The 18,047-nt window shown below is 47.2% G+C and overlaps 1 protein-coding gene across 1 annotated transcript in view; it reads right to left on the bottom strand.

Moving 5' to 3' along the window:
• The window catches only part of pkd1l2a (polycystic kidney disease 1 like 2a), a 137,283-nt gene that overhangs the window by 105,469 nt on the left and 13,767 nt on the right, over nt 1-18,047 (bottom strand). The window contains exons 3-6 of the mRNA XM_059651537.1: nt 7,348-7,509; nt 4,880-5,062; nt 4,328-4,438; nt 3,714-3,861 (exon numbers count right to left, since the gene is read on the bottom strand). Of these exons, the coding sequence (XP_059507520.1) occupies nt 3,714-3,861; nt 4,328-4,438; nt 4,880-5,062; nt 7,348-7,509 (604 nt within the window). The remainder of the gene's footprint in view (nt 1-3,713; nt 3,862-4,327; nt 4,439-4,879; nt 5,063-7,347; nt 7,510-18,047) is intronic.

The raw sequence follows: 18,047 nt of genomic DNA, 5'->3' as shown, positions 1-18,047 counted from the left end.
GAAGCATCTTATTACTTTTATGAGATATATTTCTGTATTTTGGAGTCACTGACTGCCAAGAATAGGCTTAAGTCAATCAAAAAAAAACTTCTGCTTTTATTTTTCAATAATACATGTTCACTTTTTAATTATTATCATGTGAACTGTGCACAAACCAGAATAATTGAATGATTTGACCTTTTACTGTTACTTGCCATGCCAGTAAAGTCAGAGAAAATTAAGTCAACAGTATAGGTCTACAGCAGATAGACAGATAGAATGGATACACAGTGCAAGAATTTCTGCCTACATTACACTTAATTCCAGCAGAATTCCAGCAGAAAACACAATTATGTTCTGTGGGAGAAATTTATGAGCTCTCCACTTTCCAGGGGTACTTGCTTATATTTTGCAAGCACTGAATCAAAAAGAGCTTTTGAGGAATTAACACAAAGAATACCAAGCCAATGCAATTCATGTGAAGAGGGCTTTCAAGAGGTCTTTGAAAATGAGTCCCATCAGAGGCTCATGGTGAATCATTGGTAAGGAACATGTGAGTCAGAATTGATTGAGAGGTGGCGACAAAAAGAACGGATGGACTTAATGAATGTCCTTGAAACAGTAAAGCATTGGGAAACACTGTTCCACAAAGATCTTTGCTGACATCATCCCTTTTTTCACATTCACAACTCATGGGATTCAGAATTTTGAGGCATGCTGTTGAAATTGGAGCTTACTGAAGTGGGGTGTGTAGCAAATAATGTGGAGGACTGAACAAAAATAAAGATACAAACAGGCGAACATTGTGAGTGGGCAAAAGGCAGTTAAGGTTCAAATAATGAACACTTTGATCCAAATTTACAGCATTTGGAAAGGGGAAAGCATGTAAGTTTAACTTTTTGATTTGCTAATAGCCATTTGTTAGTGCAGAATTTTAATATTGCTAAGAAAAACATGCATTTTTTTGGAAAACTCTTGATACCGAATATCTTTTGAAACCTGAACATTCAATAGCTATTAAAAATGGCATTTCTTAGCATTTCATATCCATTTTGCAAAATATTTCACTTGAAAAACATCGTATAATGAAGAAAATACTGAATTTTGAAGTATCACAAAGTGTTAACCATGTAAAAATGTGAACAGAATGATACTTTTGAATTATACACAAAACAACTTCCATTGCTAAATGAAATCATTCAGAATGGACAATTGGACTTTGATACATTTTTGGTAAAAAAGATAAAGCTTACAAATACAGTACTTAAAATTTAGTACTGAATCATTTATACTATCTCAAATGGATGCAGTCCTGAGGTTGTGAATCATATTGCAGATAATGCCATTCTCAAAAATCTAAACCAGTATCTGTCACTATCACTTCCTGATCACAGGGTAGCAAGAAGAGACATAGGCAACGAACAGAAACATAAAACCTGAAAACTACATGTAGTTGTTCAATTTTATAAGCGGAATAAGGTGCCCATTTGTTCCTAGAGGGGTAAGAATTCAATGGGAGAGAGACCTGGGAATAATAAATTGTATCAGAGATAATGGGAACTGCAGATGCTGTCGAATCCAAGATAACAAAGTGTGGAGCTGGATGAACACAGCAGGCCAAGCAGCATCTCAGGAGCACAAAAGCTGACGTTTCAGGCCTAGACCCTTCATCAGAGAGGGGGATGGGGAGAGGGTTTTGGAATAAATAGGGAGAGAGGGGGAGGCGGACCGAAGCTGGAGAGAAAAGAAAATAGATGGAGAGGAGAGTATAGGTGGGGAGGTAGGGAGGGGATAGGTCAGTCCAGGGAAGATGGACAGGTCAAGGAGGCGGGATGAGGTTAGTAGGTAGGAAATGGAGGTACGGCTTGTGATGGGAGGAACGGATGGGTGAGAGGAAGAACAGGTTGTGTGATGCAATGGGGGGAGGGGACAAACTGGGCTGGTTGTGGGATGTGGTGGGGGAAGGGGAGATTTTGAAGCTGGTGAAGTCCACTGCATCCCAAAACCAGCCCAGCTCATCCCCTCCACCCACTGCATCCCAAAACCAGCCCAGCCTGTCTCTGCCTCCCTAACCTGTTCTTCCTCTCACCCATCCCTTCCTCCCACCCCAAGCCGCACCTCCATTTCCTACCTACCACCTCATCCCGCCTCCTCGACCTGTCCATCTTCCCTGGACTGACCTATCCCCTCCCTACCTCCTCACCTTTACTCTCCTCTCCACCTATCTTGTTTTCTCTCCATCTTCGGTCCGCCTCCCCCTCTCTCCCTATTTATTCCAGAACACTCTCCCCATCCCCCTCTCTGATGAAGGGTCTAGGCCCGAAACGTCAGCTTTTGTGCTCCTGAGATGTTGCTTGGCCTGCTGTGTTCATCCAGCTCCACACTTTGTTATCTGGGAATAAGAAATGTCTGTTTTGTTATTAAACCCATATGTGCAGCATTGAGTGTTGTGTTTTAGTGCAAATGACTTCACCAAACAAAAAAACAAGAAGGCAACATATGCTCTTATCAATCCAGGTGTCAGTAATAACATCAGTTGGAATCATAACAATACACACATGAGGAGAAGAAAACAAATCAGCAGCATGGGAAGATTTAATTAGAAAGAGATGAGTCTTGGTACATTGTATAAACAGCAGAGATCAGTTGGACAAACTGGGGTGTTTCCATATAGTAGAATCAATGTGATTTCAGCTGAACCCTCACCAGGTTGATACCACATTTTTAGTTACACCTGGTGCTTGTCCTGGCATACTCTCCTACATGCTTTATCAAGCTGGAATTGATTCCTTTCCTTTGTGGAGCTGGTAGAGTGAATGCTATGTCGGGCCTGGAAGTTACAGGTTGTGATGGAATACAATTCTGCCACTGATCCAGACTGTCTCATAGATACTCTTTTTTTAAAACTGCTAGATCTGGTTTGACCCATCCCAGTTAGCACTAAAACAGACATATCCTAAGTGTGAAGGTGGGACTTCATATCTGCAAGGACTCTGCAGTGATCACTCTTACAGCTAATGCATTGGACAGATACATGTGCCATAGGCAAATTGCTGAGGATGAGCTCGGAAAACTCGGTACAGTCCTTACATTGCTTCTCTCAGCACCTGCTGCAGAGTCAGTCTGGCAGTTACATACTTCAAGACTCAGCAAGTTCACAAAATGTTATCCATTCACTTGACCCAATGGACGTTTTATGTACATTCTGTAATTTGGCTACACATAATGCTTCTTCCAAGTGGTGTTCACTTTAAGTCTCTGCCTAATTTAAATAAGACAAAATACATTGGCATCTGTAGATTATTGGTGGCTGGCATTTGATGAAAAAAGATCATCGACAGCCTTTGATTCCACACAAACGTAACAAAATAAGAACATAAGTAATCCATTTGGCCCCTGGGGCCTGCTCCAACGTTCAGTAAAGTCATGGCTAACCTCTGGTGTTCCAATTCCAAATTCCCCTCAACCCATCGATAACGTTTGATTCTTTAGCCTAGGAAGAATCTATCTGCCTTTACCAATGAATATTTTGAGAACGCTGATGAACAATAGGTTATTCGCACCCTGCATCTAAGTTCAGAAACTAGGCAGCAAAGATGTTTAAAATAAGGGATAAAAAGGAAGTGTGATCAGTTGTTTGGGCTATTTCTGAGTAAATCAAATGATGACTGAACTCCAGGATACCAACAAGTGCAGGATTATTTCTGCTAATCTTATTTTCAAGCATTACTCACAGCAGTGGATTATAGGGATCAATCACAAAGCCATCGCCAGTGTTGAGTGTACAGGTGAGGTTTCCAGAATATGGATGTAGCAACCAGTTTGGAGAAATGGTGACATTTTCTAGGATTGAGTGCATGTCATCCACCAGCAAAAGGAGACCTAAGTAAAATATCACACAAATTTAAAGTTCATGAGGGGTTTAATCCTGTGGAACAATATCACTGTAGTGGGTTGTCAACATCAGAGCATTTCTGCATGTGTAACATCTTTGACCTTATTTACAGCTTTTCACATGGTCACTCTGTCCATGTTCATAAGGCCATAAAATATAGGAGCAGAATTAGCCACTCAGCCCATTGATCATGGCTGATATATTTCTCAGCCCCATTCTCCTGCCTTCTCCCCATCAGCTTTGAATAGGACCATAAGATATAGGAGCAGCCCCATGTTTTTGGAGGTCTTCAATTGATTATGGAAGCAAAGTCCAAATCTCTTGATTGAAATAGCAGAAAAATAATTTCATGCAAATGTCTGAGGTTTATTACACTAGATTCACTCAGGGTGATTTAATCCTGCTAGTACTTTTGAGATTGTTGACAAGAAATTTTGCAGTTGCATTTCCTACCTTCTTTGCAATGGTAGTCTATGACAAGGTAATTGCCGAATCTTGGACAAAGATTTCCAAAGGATGCCTGATCGGCTGTAGATTGGCACGCCTGTAGCCCGTGGCACTGTCCTTAAAGATAAAATTCTGGGTTATATTTGTTTCGTAAAGAAATGTGACATTCTAAAACTTCCCAAAATGAACATTCTATCAATAAATCCACATGGTTGCACAACTATTCAGATGTATAAAACCATTAATTATCCTCCACACACAATGATGTAATAAATTTAACAATGATTTGCCAGATGCTGTGAAGTAAACAAAAATCCACATCTCTCTTCAGCATCACTTAGTGATTTGTACCTGAATATTGTTGACATAACACTCAAGGCTGGTCATTTGACTACAGTCTCAAACAAAGAATAGTTTTTGGAACAGAAGATGTACAGTACAAACATCCAAATTTTCCATCCATTATCTTAAACAGACAAAAATGTAAGGTGTATAAAACAGATTAGGAAGTTCTATATATGGTACTTAACCTCTCAGCAGTTATCACTAAACAGTTACCTGCCACTTCTTCTTTCACATCAATCCAGCTGCATTCCTCTGATTCAGTTGGAGCTACAATCTCAGTGGAACAGTAAGCGAGAGATTTACGGCCATAAAAGCCGCTATCAATTTCAATTACATTCCCAGATGGGCACTGTAGTGTAGCATTAAAGTGATCACAGGCAAATGCTCGGTCAGACTCTAAGATAAAGACAACACAACTTGAGAAAAGTTAATTTGCTGTAGAGAAAATAGAAAATATCACATCCTTAACGGTCAGCTCATACACACCTTCTTATTACCTAATGGTCCTTTCTCATCCACTTCACAATGGCACAACGTGTAAAATGCATAATGTACTAAATATAAAAACTCCAACATTTACTCATCCCAATTTCAAATTCTTCCAACAACAGAGGTAAGGTGCTAAGAATTCCAGGTTTGGTAAGAGTTTCCAATTTCAGGGACAAACCCTCTGTGTCTTGCCACTAAAGTCTTATGCCACCCTATTGGCCTCTTGAGTTATACTAAATTGCTAACAAATTCTAGAAGATAGTCATTGGACACACATGCTTTCACTTTGACTCCTCAGTTCCAATTCCAATACTCAGAACAGGCGTTCACTTGGGGAATCTGGCACTGATGCACAGAAACCTCATTTTCATGTACCTCCTTCAGGAAAGCTTCCGATTCAAGGCCTCTTTTCCAAAATGGTGCTTCGTAAGCATACAGTGTGAAATGTGTGCATGCCACCTCTCAAATTTGAGGCTTTGTTGCACAACAAATTGTGTGGCATCATTAAACTTCTTGGCCTTGGTGTATTAAGCAACATGCAATTAAATACGAAAGGTACAATAGTAAAAGGGAGCACATGTATCAGGAATAAGGGGGTGGATTTCATTGGGGCAGGGGAATAGATCGCCTGCCCCTCCAGTACCATTCTGCCCTGACCTAATTGTTGTTCAGCACCTCACCAAGGTGAAACGTGGCAGGCCTGCAGTGATAATACACAGGAAATGGCTTTAATCAGTGCAGACTGAGACTCCACGCCTGAGAGACTAGTCGTCCAATTGTAGACTGTTGCCAACCAATCTGACTAGCTGGCAGCTGTCTGGTTCTAGCTGTGATGGAAGACAGTAGTGGCCATTGCTGGAACCACAAGCTGTTCTGAGAAAGAAATGAAGACAGGGACCTGACTTCAAGCAATTCTGGGGATCTTGGTTGGGCACGGCTGGGAGATGCCAATGAGCAGGAGGAGGAAGTGGAAAAACTGGGGCATGGGAGTCAGTCCACTGAAAGAAGGTATCCACCCCATTCTGTTCAAGCTGTCAACTGCCTGCTTTAGTTCTGCTTACCCTCCAGATTAAACAATTGCAGAGGAGGGGGGTCAAATCCATGAATTGTTCACTGAAGGGCTTTAATAAGCCTCAGGGCAGGTTGACTTTCTGACATATACTTGGTCCGCCCAGTAGTATGTGGGACAGTTTGGGGAGAAGTAGGAAAGCAGCATGCTCACCACATGCTTTATTTTGCATGCGCCCCCTCTGCTGTCAAGTATGACATCAGGAGGCGATAAAATTCATGATAAGTGGATGGGGCTAGTCATCCAGAAGATACTGGAGACAGAGTGAGGTTTAGGAACCTGAGAAATAGGAGCATGAATTTGTCCACTAAGGCATGCCCTGCCATTCAATAAGGTGGCACTGATGCCTCACAGCACCAGTGCCCCTGATTCACTTCCATCCTTGGACCACCACCTTTGTGGAGTTTGTACATTCTCTCCATGTCAATGTGGGTTTCCTCTTGATGTACCGATTTCTTCTTACAGTCCAAAGATGTGCAGGCTAGGTGGATTGGCCATGCTAAATTGTCGTAGTGTCTAGGGATGTGCAGGCTGGGTGGATTAGCCATGGGAAATTGAGAGTTACAGGGATGAGGTAGGAGGGTAGGTCAGGGTGGGATGCTCTTTGGAGGTTTGGTTTGGACTCAATAGGCTGAATGGCCTGCTTCCAAACTGGAGGGATTCTATGAAGACATGGCTGATCTGTGATCCAACTTTAAGAATTCTCTGGGATAGAGAAGGTCAGACATTCAGTACTCTCTGGGACAAGAAATTCCTTCACACTTCAGTTCTAAATGTGTCCCTTTATTCTGTAACCCTGTTCATCGTTTGAGACTCCCCCACGAGTGGAAACATCTTCACAACATCTAATCTGTCAAGCCCCCTCGGCATCTTGTATGTTTCAATCTGATCAATACGTTAAAGACTCCATATAAAATTAAAAACAAATGCCGGCAAGAAAACTTTGCAGAGAATCATCAGAATTTCAATAGAATGGTGGAGAGAAAGAAATTAGCAGCTACAAAGAGGGATGATTTTGTACTCTATTACAATAAACTATTAATATTATGCCAAAACACACAATGCTATTTACAGATCTACATTGACTCCAGCACTGAGGAAATAGAAAATAAACCTTGTTTACCCAATTCACAAATGAAGTAAAACTCTTGGTTGCAGTTGGTTGCACCCATCCAGTGGTGTCCAGAGTTCTTGAGGATGTAAGCACAAGTCACTGCTGAAGAGGATTGATGTTCTGGGGACCAGTTATTATATGTGATATTGGTACCATCAAACCAGGCCAGGACTGTTCAAGAAACATTTATAGACAAAATTATTACAAGTTTAAAATGCAAATTTAATTTTTAAAATTGCAAAGATATTAAAATATTATGGTATGCAAGATGGTTTACTGATAATTTTGTCGTATTGAGCCACTGCTGTAAATGCAAAATGGAAAGAATTGTGTAGTAAATTATAAATTTTTCATTTACACACATGCTGAGACCATTGCTGTCCTTTTCTTTACCGCAAGCAATTCACAATTTTCTAGGAACAAGCACTTAACTAAGGAATTCTAGTTTTAATTTCTGCATCAATATAGGACAACCAAAAGCTAGTACTCTTCAGGCTGAAACTACCCCAGCCTCCTACGTTATCGCTTGCAATTTGGCAGAATGAAGGGCAGAGACTGAGGGGTAGACAGGGCTGCAGCAAGGTAAATTACCTTACTAGCACTGACATTAAAATACTCCGGTATTAATAGGACCAGAAAGGAATACAGAGCCTGCAAATCTTTATAGGTCAAGGTGGGATATTCTTCAGAGGATCAGTGTGGACTGGATTGGCCAAATGGCCTTCTGCCATACTGTAGGGGATTGCATCAGGAACAAATCTGACAGCCCGATGATTATTTTTATTGACTTCAAATAGCTGTTTACACAACCTCAAAAACTCAAGGTTGCATTTACTTTCTGACCTGAGGATTTCAAAATTGACTAATCTAAGATTAAAGAAGCATCATATCAGTCTTTAAACATACTGTTTCTCTCTCTCCACCGATGCTGCCAAACCTGCTGAGTTTCTCCAGCACTTTGATTTTATTCCAAATTTTCAGCATCTGTGGTATTTTGCTTTTATTTTAATGGAATATTGTTTTTCAGTTAAAATTAGTGAAAATTTCCTAAATGTTAATATATTTGCAACTAATTTAATTGATGTTCAGAAACCATTAAGTGAATTCACTGTGAGTTTGACTGATTTTTAAAGATTTTACTGAGTAGTTCAGCTGTTAAAGAGTTAACCAGCTTTTTGCGCTGCTGCTGGAAGGTCTTTTGCAAGGATGCTGCCAAAAAAATGCAAATGTGTTTTAGGCAATCATTATTTGACTGAGATTCCCACAGCCAAATATTGAGCAAATTGTTAAGTTCGATGATGTTAGTAAAATTTCTGCTACTTCATTACTGCACACATAGGAAACATAAATTGATGGGCAAATGTAGACAGCAGCATGTGCAAAGCCTTTGATGCTCAATTAACTTCTGTCCATTCCTTCTAATGCAGACAGAACAGTGAGGGAAACTCAGTTCAGGGTTTGTTGCATTACTGACTTGGGAATCCATTGAGTCAATTGGCCAAGTGAAAGCAAGTTACCCAATCCTCCAGCCAGCAAAAGTTTTTAATCTAAACTTGAACCCATTCAGACTTGGCTTAAAATGCTACCATCCAACCTACTGTTATCAAACCCTGGTCTACACATGTCATCTATTAGCTTTAGGTGGATCCCTTGATCACATGAACTGACTGAAATCAGACATAATAGAACTAGTTGGTTTTTCAGCAGTTCAGTAACCCTTGCATCTTCCAGTTTCCTCATTTTTCTGCGGCTACAATCTCTGAGAATCCCATTGAAACTGAGCATTGTGACCCAACCATCTTCGGCTGCTTTACCAATGACCTTCCCTCTATCATAAGATGAGAAGTGGGGATGTTCATTGATGATTACACAATTTTCAGCAACATTCATGACTCCTTAGACACTGAAGCAGTTCATGTTCAATTGAAACAAGATCCAGACAATATCTAGGCTTGGGCTGACAAGTGACAGGTAACATTTGTGCCACTCAAATACCAAGCAATGATCATCATCAATAAGAGGAAATCTAAACACTGTCCCTTAATATTAATGGTGTTACCATCACTGAATCCCCCACTATCAACGTCTCATGGGTTACCATTGAACAGAACCTCAACTGGACTGGCTACATAAACATATTGGCTACAAAAGCAGGTCAGAGACTAGGAATTCTGTGGTGAGTAACCCATCTCCTGACCCTTCAAAGCCTGTCCACCACCTACAAGACTCAAGTCAGGAGTGTGATGGAATATTCCCCACTTGCCTGGATGGGGTCAACTTCAACAACACTTAAGAAGCTTGACAACATCCAGTACATTTCATTGGCACTACGTCCACAAGCATCCACCCCCTCTACCATTGAAGTCCAGTAGCAGCAGTATGTACTCTCTACAAGGTACATTACAGAAATTCACCAAAGGTCCTCAAACATCACCTTGCAGACCCACAACCACTTCCACCTAGAAAGATAACGTGATATGGGAACACCACCACTTACAATGTCCCCTCCAAGCCACTCACCAACCTGACTTGGAAATATATTACCATTGCTTCATTGTCTCTGGGTTAAAGTCATGGAATTCCCTCCCTAATGGATTTGTGGGTCTACCTACAGCACATGGACTGCAGCAGTTCAAGAAGGCAGCTCACCACCAATTTCTCAAAGGACACTAGGGATGGGCAATAAATGCTGACCAGCCAGCGACACCCACATCCCAAAAAATGAATTTAAAAAACATTCTTATGTCACCAGAGTCTTTTGGCTGCTGATTTCCATCCATAGCCTAAAGGCCTTGACTTCAAGTTCAACCTGTTGTTGCATTCTTAAAAGCTCACATGCATAATTTTTCAGAATAGGTCTGCGTTTAGAGTTCTATTAAACAATATAAGTGGCCAGGGAGAAATGTAGACACCTTCATCCCATCAGGCACTACACCCTCAGAACACACTGAAGTGGTAGCAAACTGCATAATGAGTGAATCTGAACTTCAGGCTAAGAGAGGTCACAATAATAATCGGACAAATAAAAAGAAAAGAGACTGAAATAACTTTTAACTGCATTAAATATCACATGGGCTTCTTCTACAGAGGCAAATACAAAACATCAATTGTGAGCAAAAGACAGACAGGTGACTGAAGTCATGCACTGGGGCAAAACTATTCACTAGCATAAAACTTGCTTAATTTAATTCAGCTGTTACTTTTGTCTGTGATCTCACATATTTCAAATCAGCTTGCAACTAGGAACAAAGAAGGTACACTATTGGGGTGGCACGGTGGCTCAGTGGTTAGCACTGCAGCTCACAGTACCAGTGACCCGAGTTCAGTTCCACCATCAGGCAACTGGCTGTGTGGAGTTTGCACATTCTCCCCATGTCTGCATGGGTTTCCTCTAGGTGCTCCATTGGTCCTCCCACAGTCTAAAGATGTGCATGTTAGGTGGACTGGCTGTGCTAAATTGCCCGTAGTGTTCAGGGACATGTAGCTTAGGTGGGTTATAGGGGGATGGGTCTGGGTGGGATGCACCAAGGTGTGTGCATGGACTTGTTGGGCTGAAGGACCTGTTTCCACACTGTAGGAATTCTATGATACTATTGTACAATATCAAACCATGAAGTAGCCTAGCACCTAATGGACAGCTCACCAGTGACAAAGGGAAAACATTGCCTCTAGAAATTATAATTTAGACTTAAACTGAGATTTTAAAGGAGAAGCAGAACTTTTCCACATCTAGAATCATTAATTAAGGAAAAAATGACCAAACAGTTGAATAGAAACATTGTTTTTATAGAAAACAGTCAACATACATTTTGAATTGGAAGTTTGACAAATCTGACTGACAAAGTACATTGTACAGGTAAAAAATGAAAGAACTGCAGATGTTGTAAATCAGAAACAAAAATAGAAGTTGTTTGAAAAGCTCAGCAGGCCTGGCAGCATCTATGAAGAGAAATCAGAGTTAACGCTTCTGAGGAAGGGTCACTGGGCGCAAAACATTAACTTTGATCTCACTTCACAGATGCTACCAGACAGCTGAACTTTCCTAGCAATTTCTGTTTTAGTACTGTGAACAGATGGCAGATATGGAGGAGAAAGACAAACATAGTGGATGTAACCCACACTTGGACCTTTTACTATATTAGAAGTACTTGTTGTCAGCAAGTTTTGAGAAGAATTGTAGCTCAGGTTGAGGTTCTGGATGTGAGTTTGCTCGCTGAGCTGGAAGGTCAGTTTTGCAGACATTTCGTCACTTTTTTCTTTTGAAAAAAATATATTTTTATTCATAAGATGTACAAAAAATAAAACATTTATACACCTACCGAGTCATGCAAGCCACTCCGGGTTACCCAGGGGGTACATACACCAACGAAAGGAAAAAACTAAACAAAGAAGAAAAAAAACAAAGCTAAGAAAATACCCCAGCAATCGTCACCCCCACACAGTCCCAGTTGGCCCCCTGAGCAGTTGGGGAAGGCGCCAGTTGGGTCCAGTTAACAGATAGGGCCCTTTTTTTCTATTCTGGACGAGGGGTTTCATACCGTGGTCTTTCCCCACCGTGCCTTGGCGGTGGCTGCCCCAAGCTTTAGTGCGTCCCTCAGCACGTAGTCCTGGACCTTGAAGCGCGCCAGTCTGCAACATTTGGTCGGGGTCAGTTCTTTCAGCTGGCAGACCAGCAAGTTGCGGGCAGACCAAAGAGCGTCTTTCACCGCATTGATGGTCCTCCAGGCACAGTTGATGTTGGCCTCGGTGTGCGTCCCGGGAAACAGCCCGTAGAGCACAGAGTCCCGCGTCATGGAGCTGCTTGGGACGAACCTCGACAAATACCACTGCATCCCCCTCCAGACCTCCTGCGCATAGGCACACTCCAGAAGGAGGTGATCAACAGTCTCGTCCCCCCCCGCAGCCACCTCAAGAGCAGCGTGCGGTGGCGCAGAGATTCCGGGCATGCATAGAAGGATCTCACTGGCAGAGCCCCTCTCACCGCCAGCCAAGCAATGTCCTTGTGCTTGTTTGAAAGTTCTGGCGATGAGGCATTCTGCCAAACGACTTTGGCAGTCTGCATGGGGAACCACACGACGGGATCCACCCTCTCCTTTTCCCGAAGGGTCCCGAGGATACTACGTGCTGACCACTGCCTGACGGCCTTGTGGTCAAAGGTGTTTCCTTTCAAAAATTTCTCCACGAAGGACAGGTGGTACGGAACGGTCCAACTACTCGGAGCGTTCCGTGGCAATGAGGCCAGGCCCATCCTTCGGAACACCGGGGACAGGTAGAACCTCAGTAAGTAGTGACACTTGGTGTTTGTGTACTGAGGATCTATGCAAAGCTTGATGCAGCCGCACACAAAGGTAGCCGTCAGGGCGAGGGTGGTGTGGGGTACGCCCTTTCCCCCATTTTCCACGTCTTCGTACATGGTGTCCCTGCGAACCCGGTCCATTCTCGACCCCCAAATGAAGTGGAAGATGGCCCGCGTGACCGCAGCGGCGCAGGTCCAGGGAATAGGCTAGGCCTGCGCCACATACAACAGTACCGAAAGCTCCTCGCACCTGACAACCACGTTCTTACCCACGATGGAGTGGGACCGGAGTGTCCACCTGCCCAGCTTCTGCTTCAATTTGGTGGTACCCTCCTCCCAAGTCTTAGTGCACGCCCCAGCTACACCAAACCAAACACCCAGCACCTTGAGGTAGTCTATCCTGACGGTGAAGGGGATGAAGGACCGGTCATCCCAGTTCCCGAAGAACATGACCTCGCTCTTACCCCTATTGACTTTGGCACCCGAGGCCAGTTCAAACTGGCCGCAGATGTCCGACCGACGATCGGTGCAGAAGATGGCGACATCATCCATGTACACGGAGGTCTTGACCTGAAGGCCTCCGCTGTCTGGGATAGTCACGCCCTTCAGGCTCATGTCCTTCCTGATGGATGCGGCGAAGGGCTCCACACAGCACATGAATAAGGCAGGAGAGAGCGGGCAGCCCTGCCTGACTCCAGATCTGACGGGAAAACTGTCTGATTACCACCCGTTGATCGAGACTGCGCTAACGATGTTGGTGTAGAGCAGCCGGATCCAATTGCAGATGCCCCCCCCGAACCCCAATTTGGAGAGGACGTCCCTCATGTAAGCATGAGAGATCCTGTCGAAGGTCTTCTCCTGGTCCAGGCTGACGAGGCAGGCGTCTGCCCGCCTGTCCTGTACATAGGCGATCGTATCCCTGATGTGCGCGAGTCTCTCAGTGATCTTCCCGCCCGGCACAGCACAGGTTTGGTCAGGGTGATTCACCGACTCCACGACAGACCTGATCCGGTTGGCTATGACCTTGGCCAGGATTTTGTAGTCCACGTTTAATAGTGAAATGGGACGCCAATTCTTAATTTCTTCCCTCTCCCCCTTACTCTTGTAAATGAGGGTGATGATGCCCTTCCTCATGGACTTGCACATTTCCCCTGCCCGAAGCGCACTATCGTACACCTCCAGCAGGTCCTGGCTGACCAGGTCCCACAGAGCGGAATACAGCTCGACCGGTAAGCCGTCGCTCCCGGGAGTCTTATTCCTCTGCAAGGACTTGAGGGCTCTGGTCAGCTTGTCCAGGGATATCGGCTGGCCCAGCCACTTCCTCGTGCCGTCGTCTAAAACCTCCATGATAGACGACAGGACCGACTCGGAGGCCATGCTGTCTGTGGGCTTTGTGTCGTACAGTCCGGCATAGAAGAATCTGCTGATCCTCAAAATGTCAGGCCGAGGTGACGTCACCGAGCCGTCATCCTCCTTCAGCCAGCTAAGCACAGAGCACTCTTTGTGCACCTTCTGCAAGAAGAAACGCGAGCACGTCACGTCCTGCTCCACGGAGTGGACCCTGGACCGAAAGATTATCTGGGAGGCCTCTGCGGCAAAGAGCGAGGCTTGCTGGCCCCTCACCTTGCGGAGGTCCTCCGTGACATTGACCCCCATCAACTGCAGAAGCAGCAGGTTCTGCACCCTTTTCAGGAGTCGCGACAGCTTTCCCGGCCTCTCTCTCACCTTCCGAACACCCTTGAGGACAAAGAACCTCTTCATGTTCTCCTTCACCGTCTCCCACCAGTCGGCCGGAGACTCAAAGAGGGGTTTCACGGTTCTCCAACCAGCGTACTCCCTCTTAAGCTCCTCGACGTTCTCTGGGGTCAACAGAGTCGTGTTGAGCTTCCACGTCCCCTTGCCGGCCGGCTGGCTGTCCTGTAAGTGACAGTCGGCCAGCAGGAGGCAGTGGTCAGAGAAGAACACCGGCTCAACGCCAGTGGACCTGATCGAGAACGCCTGTGACACAAACAGGAAGTCTATCCTTGAGCGAATAGACCCGTCTGGCCGCGACCAGGTCTACCTCCGCTGCGCTCCGTCTGCAGGGGTGCTGAAGACGTCGAGCAGCTTGGCATCCTTCACCATGCCCATCAGGAATCTGGACGTGACGTCCAGTTGACTCCCCCCACACGCTGTCCCCACGCCGGATCTTCCATCTGCATCGATGATGCAGTTGACGTCTCTGCCTAGGATGACCGGCCTGGACGTAGCCAGCAGGGGTGGAAGCCGCTGCAGGACGCCCAATCGCTCACTCCGTACCGCTGGGGTGTACACGTTGATCAGCCTCAGGGGAGCGTTCCTGTAGGTGACATCAGCCACTAGGAGGCGCACCCCCCACCACCTCCTGAACTTGAGAGATGGTGAAGTTGCGTCCCCGCAGCAGAATAGCTAGGCCCGAGGAGCGACAGTCATTACCGCCCCGACCAGGTCGAAGGCCCACAGGTCCAGGTGCCGGGCCATTTCCCGTACATGCTGAGGTGCGGTATCCCGCAGTCCTGCAGAAACAGGAGGTCCGCCCTGACGGTGGTCAGGTAGGCCAATGTGGACACACATCTTGCGGTGGACTTGACGCTGCGCACATTAATGCTCGCAACTCGTACCCCCATTGTGGGCAGTGACCGCGGTACCCTCCCCAAGTCCAAAGTCCAGCTCCTCTATCTGTTCCTTCATGCCCATTGCCCGGATGAACTGCTGGACGCTCTCCGGGCTCAGGAAACCATCCGTGCTGCCTTCTGGGTGGCATCCCCCCGTCAGGGGTACGGAGGTAGGAGGGTCCGGCTCTGGGTCAGGCTGGGGACGCGCTGTTTCCTCCTTCCCGCCTGGAAGTTCTAGGGGGCCCTCCAGGGCCCCAGCGGCACTTGACTGTGTGTTGGAGGGAACCTCAGGACGCCTCCCGTCACCTGGAAGCGTGGTGCTGCTTTCCTTCTCCCTTGAGATCTTTAACTTCTGCTTTGGGTGGGCCCTCTCCGAACCCCCCTTGTCAGAGGATCTCTTCTAGCCCCCCTGTAGCTGCCTCTTCCGGCCTGATGGTTGTTGTTCCTGGGCCCGCCGACGCACCTTCCTCTTCGCTTTCCGGACCGTCGTCCACTCCCCTGGGTCGCCTGTCGCCTCCAGGTTGTCGGGGGGGAGCCGAGCCTGCAGGGGCACTTTGCTAGCCTCGGGCCCATCCTGCGGGGCTGGGCCCTCCTGCACGGCCTGGCCCTCCTGCACATTAGTGGGGTCCTTGCAGGGCCCTGGTGCCTTCCTCTCCTCCGGGGGGCTGGCCCCACATTGCCCCTGCCGGCGACCTGGGCATAGGTGGACCCCGCCGCGGGCATGCCTTATTGAGGTGGCCCGCTTCCCCGCAAAGGTTGCGGCTTTTCTCTTGTGGGCAATCCTTTGCAAGGTGTCCCTCCTCCCTGCAGTTGCTGCAGATGGTGGCTTTGCAGTCGGCCGCCACGTGACCTGACCTACCACAGGCATGGCAGACTTTAGGTTGCCCTGCATAGGTCAGGTAGCCCTTGCTCCCGCCGATCGCAAAGCTGGACGGTGGGCGTACGACGTTCTCGTCCGCGCCCATCCTCAGCGTCACCTTGACCTGCCTCTTACTGGTCCAGATGCCAAAGGGGTCCATGATGTCAGTTAGATCCCTTTCCACCTTCACGTACCTTCCAATCTACCATCCCCTGAGAAAAAGAACAGGAAATGACATCACCAATGCAGGAAATGACATCACCCACCCAAGGAAACCTAACCAGATAAATAGAAAGTGGGACATAACACCAGGGCTTCGTCAGAGGCTCACTGTTGATGTTGCCTAGAATGGTGACGAAACATCTGGGAACACACCTTCAAGCTCAGTGAACCAGCTTACATCTGGAACAAAATAAAGACCCACTCTCTTGTGGACCGAGAGGAGGAGAACGCTGCGTTGGAGGTGAAAGGAAGACGTCGGGTTGGCTGTGCACCCTTGCAACCGGTGGATCTTAATGCTGGCTTCGGCCTAACGCTGGTTCAGGGGAGCAGCCAACCTGCAACGATGGCTGCGGCGAGTGCTCTTGCCCCGGGTCAGGGGGTCTGGAACACCATCCGTGTTTCCGTGAAGAAGGTGGATGAAGGTCCACCTGTGGGCCGCACCTTCTTCATGAAGAGGGTCCTGTTGGACTGTTGTGGGTTCGCTGCTGCGGACATTTACTGCCTGCAGGATTTCCCCGGAGGAAGTTTTTACGATGTGACCTTCAGGAGTGCCAAGCTTTGCGAGCACTTCCTGGAGGTTTTCAAGGAGAAAGGAGGTGAGGGCCCCCTTTCTGTAAGGACCGCTGTCCCGCTGTTCGTGATGCCAGCGCAGAGGAGCCGTATGGTGACTGTACACATGTACAACCCGCATGTGCCAGCAGTTGATGTCCTGACCTTCCTTGTAAGGTACGTGCAGGTGGAGGGGGACCTAACTGACATCATGGACCCCTTTGGCATCTGGACCAGTAAGAGGCAGGTCAAGGTGACGCTGAGGATGGGCGCGGACGGGAACGTCGTACACCCACCGTCCAGCTTTGCGATCGGCGGGAGCAAGGGCTACCTGACCTACGCAGGGCAACCTAAAGTCTGCCATGCCTGTGGTAGGTCAGGTCACGTGGTGGCCGACTGCAAAGCCACCATCTGCAGGAACTGCAGGGAGGAGGGACACCTTGCAAAGGATTGCCCACAAGAGAAAAGCCGCAACCTTTGCGGGGAAGCGGGCCACCTCAATAAGGCATGCCCGCGGCGGGGGACCACCAATGCCCAGGTCGCCGGCAGGGGCAATGCAGGGCCAGTCCCCCCAGAGGAGAGGAAGGCACCAGGGCCCAGCAAGGACCCCACTAATGTGCAGGAGGGCCAGGTCATGCAGGAGGGCCCAGCCCCGCAGGATGGGCCCGAGGCCAGCAAAGCACCCCTGCATGCTCGACTCCCCCCCGACAACCCGGAGTCGATGGAGGCGGCGACAGGCGACCCGGGGAGTGGACGACGGTCCGGAAAGCGAGGAGGAAGGTGCGTCGATGGGCCCAGGAACCGCAATCATCAGGCGGGAAGAGGCAGCTACAGGGGGGCTATAAGAGCTCGTCTGATGAGGGAGATTCGAAGAGGGCCCGCCCGAAGCAGAGGCTAAAGATCTCAAGGGAGAAGGAAAGCAGCACCCCGCTTCCAGGTGTCCTGAGGCTCCCTCCGACACACAGTCAAGTGCCGCTGGGGCCCTGGAGGGCCCCCCAGAACTTCCAGGCGGGAAGGAGGAAACAGCGCATCCCCAGCCTGACCCAGAGCCGGACCCTCCTACCTCCGTACCCCTGACGGGGGGATGCCACCCAGAAGGCAGCACGGATGGTTTCCTGAGCCCAGAGAGTGTCCAGCAGTTAGCCCGGGC

The sequence above is a fragment of the Stegostoma tigrinum genome, chromosome 16 (assembly GCF_030684315.1).
Source record: "Stegostoma tigrinum isolate sSteTig4 chromosome 16, sSteTig4.hap1, whole genome shotgun sequence".
NCBI lineage: Eukaryota > Metazoa > Chordata > Chondrichthyes > Orectolobiformes > Stegostomatidae > Stegostoma > Stegostoma tigrinum.
The sequence above is the reverse complement of the archived record's forward strand: the minus strand, read 5'-3'. Positions and strand labels throughout refer to the sequence as shown.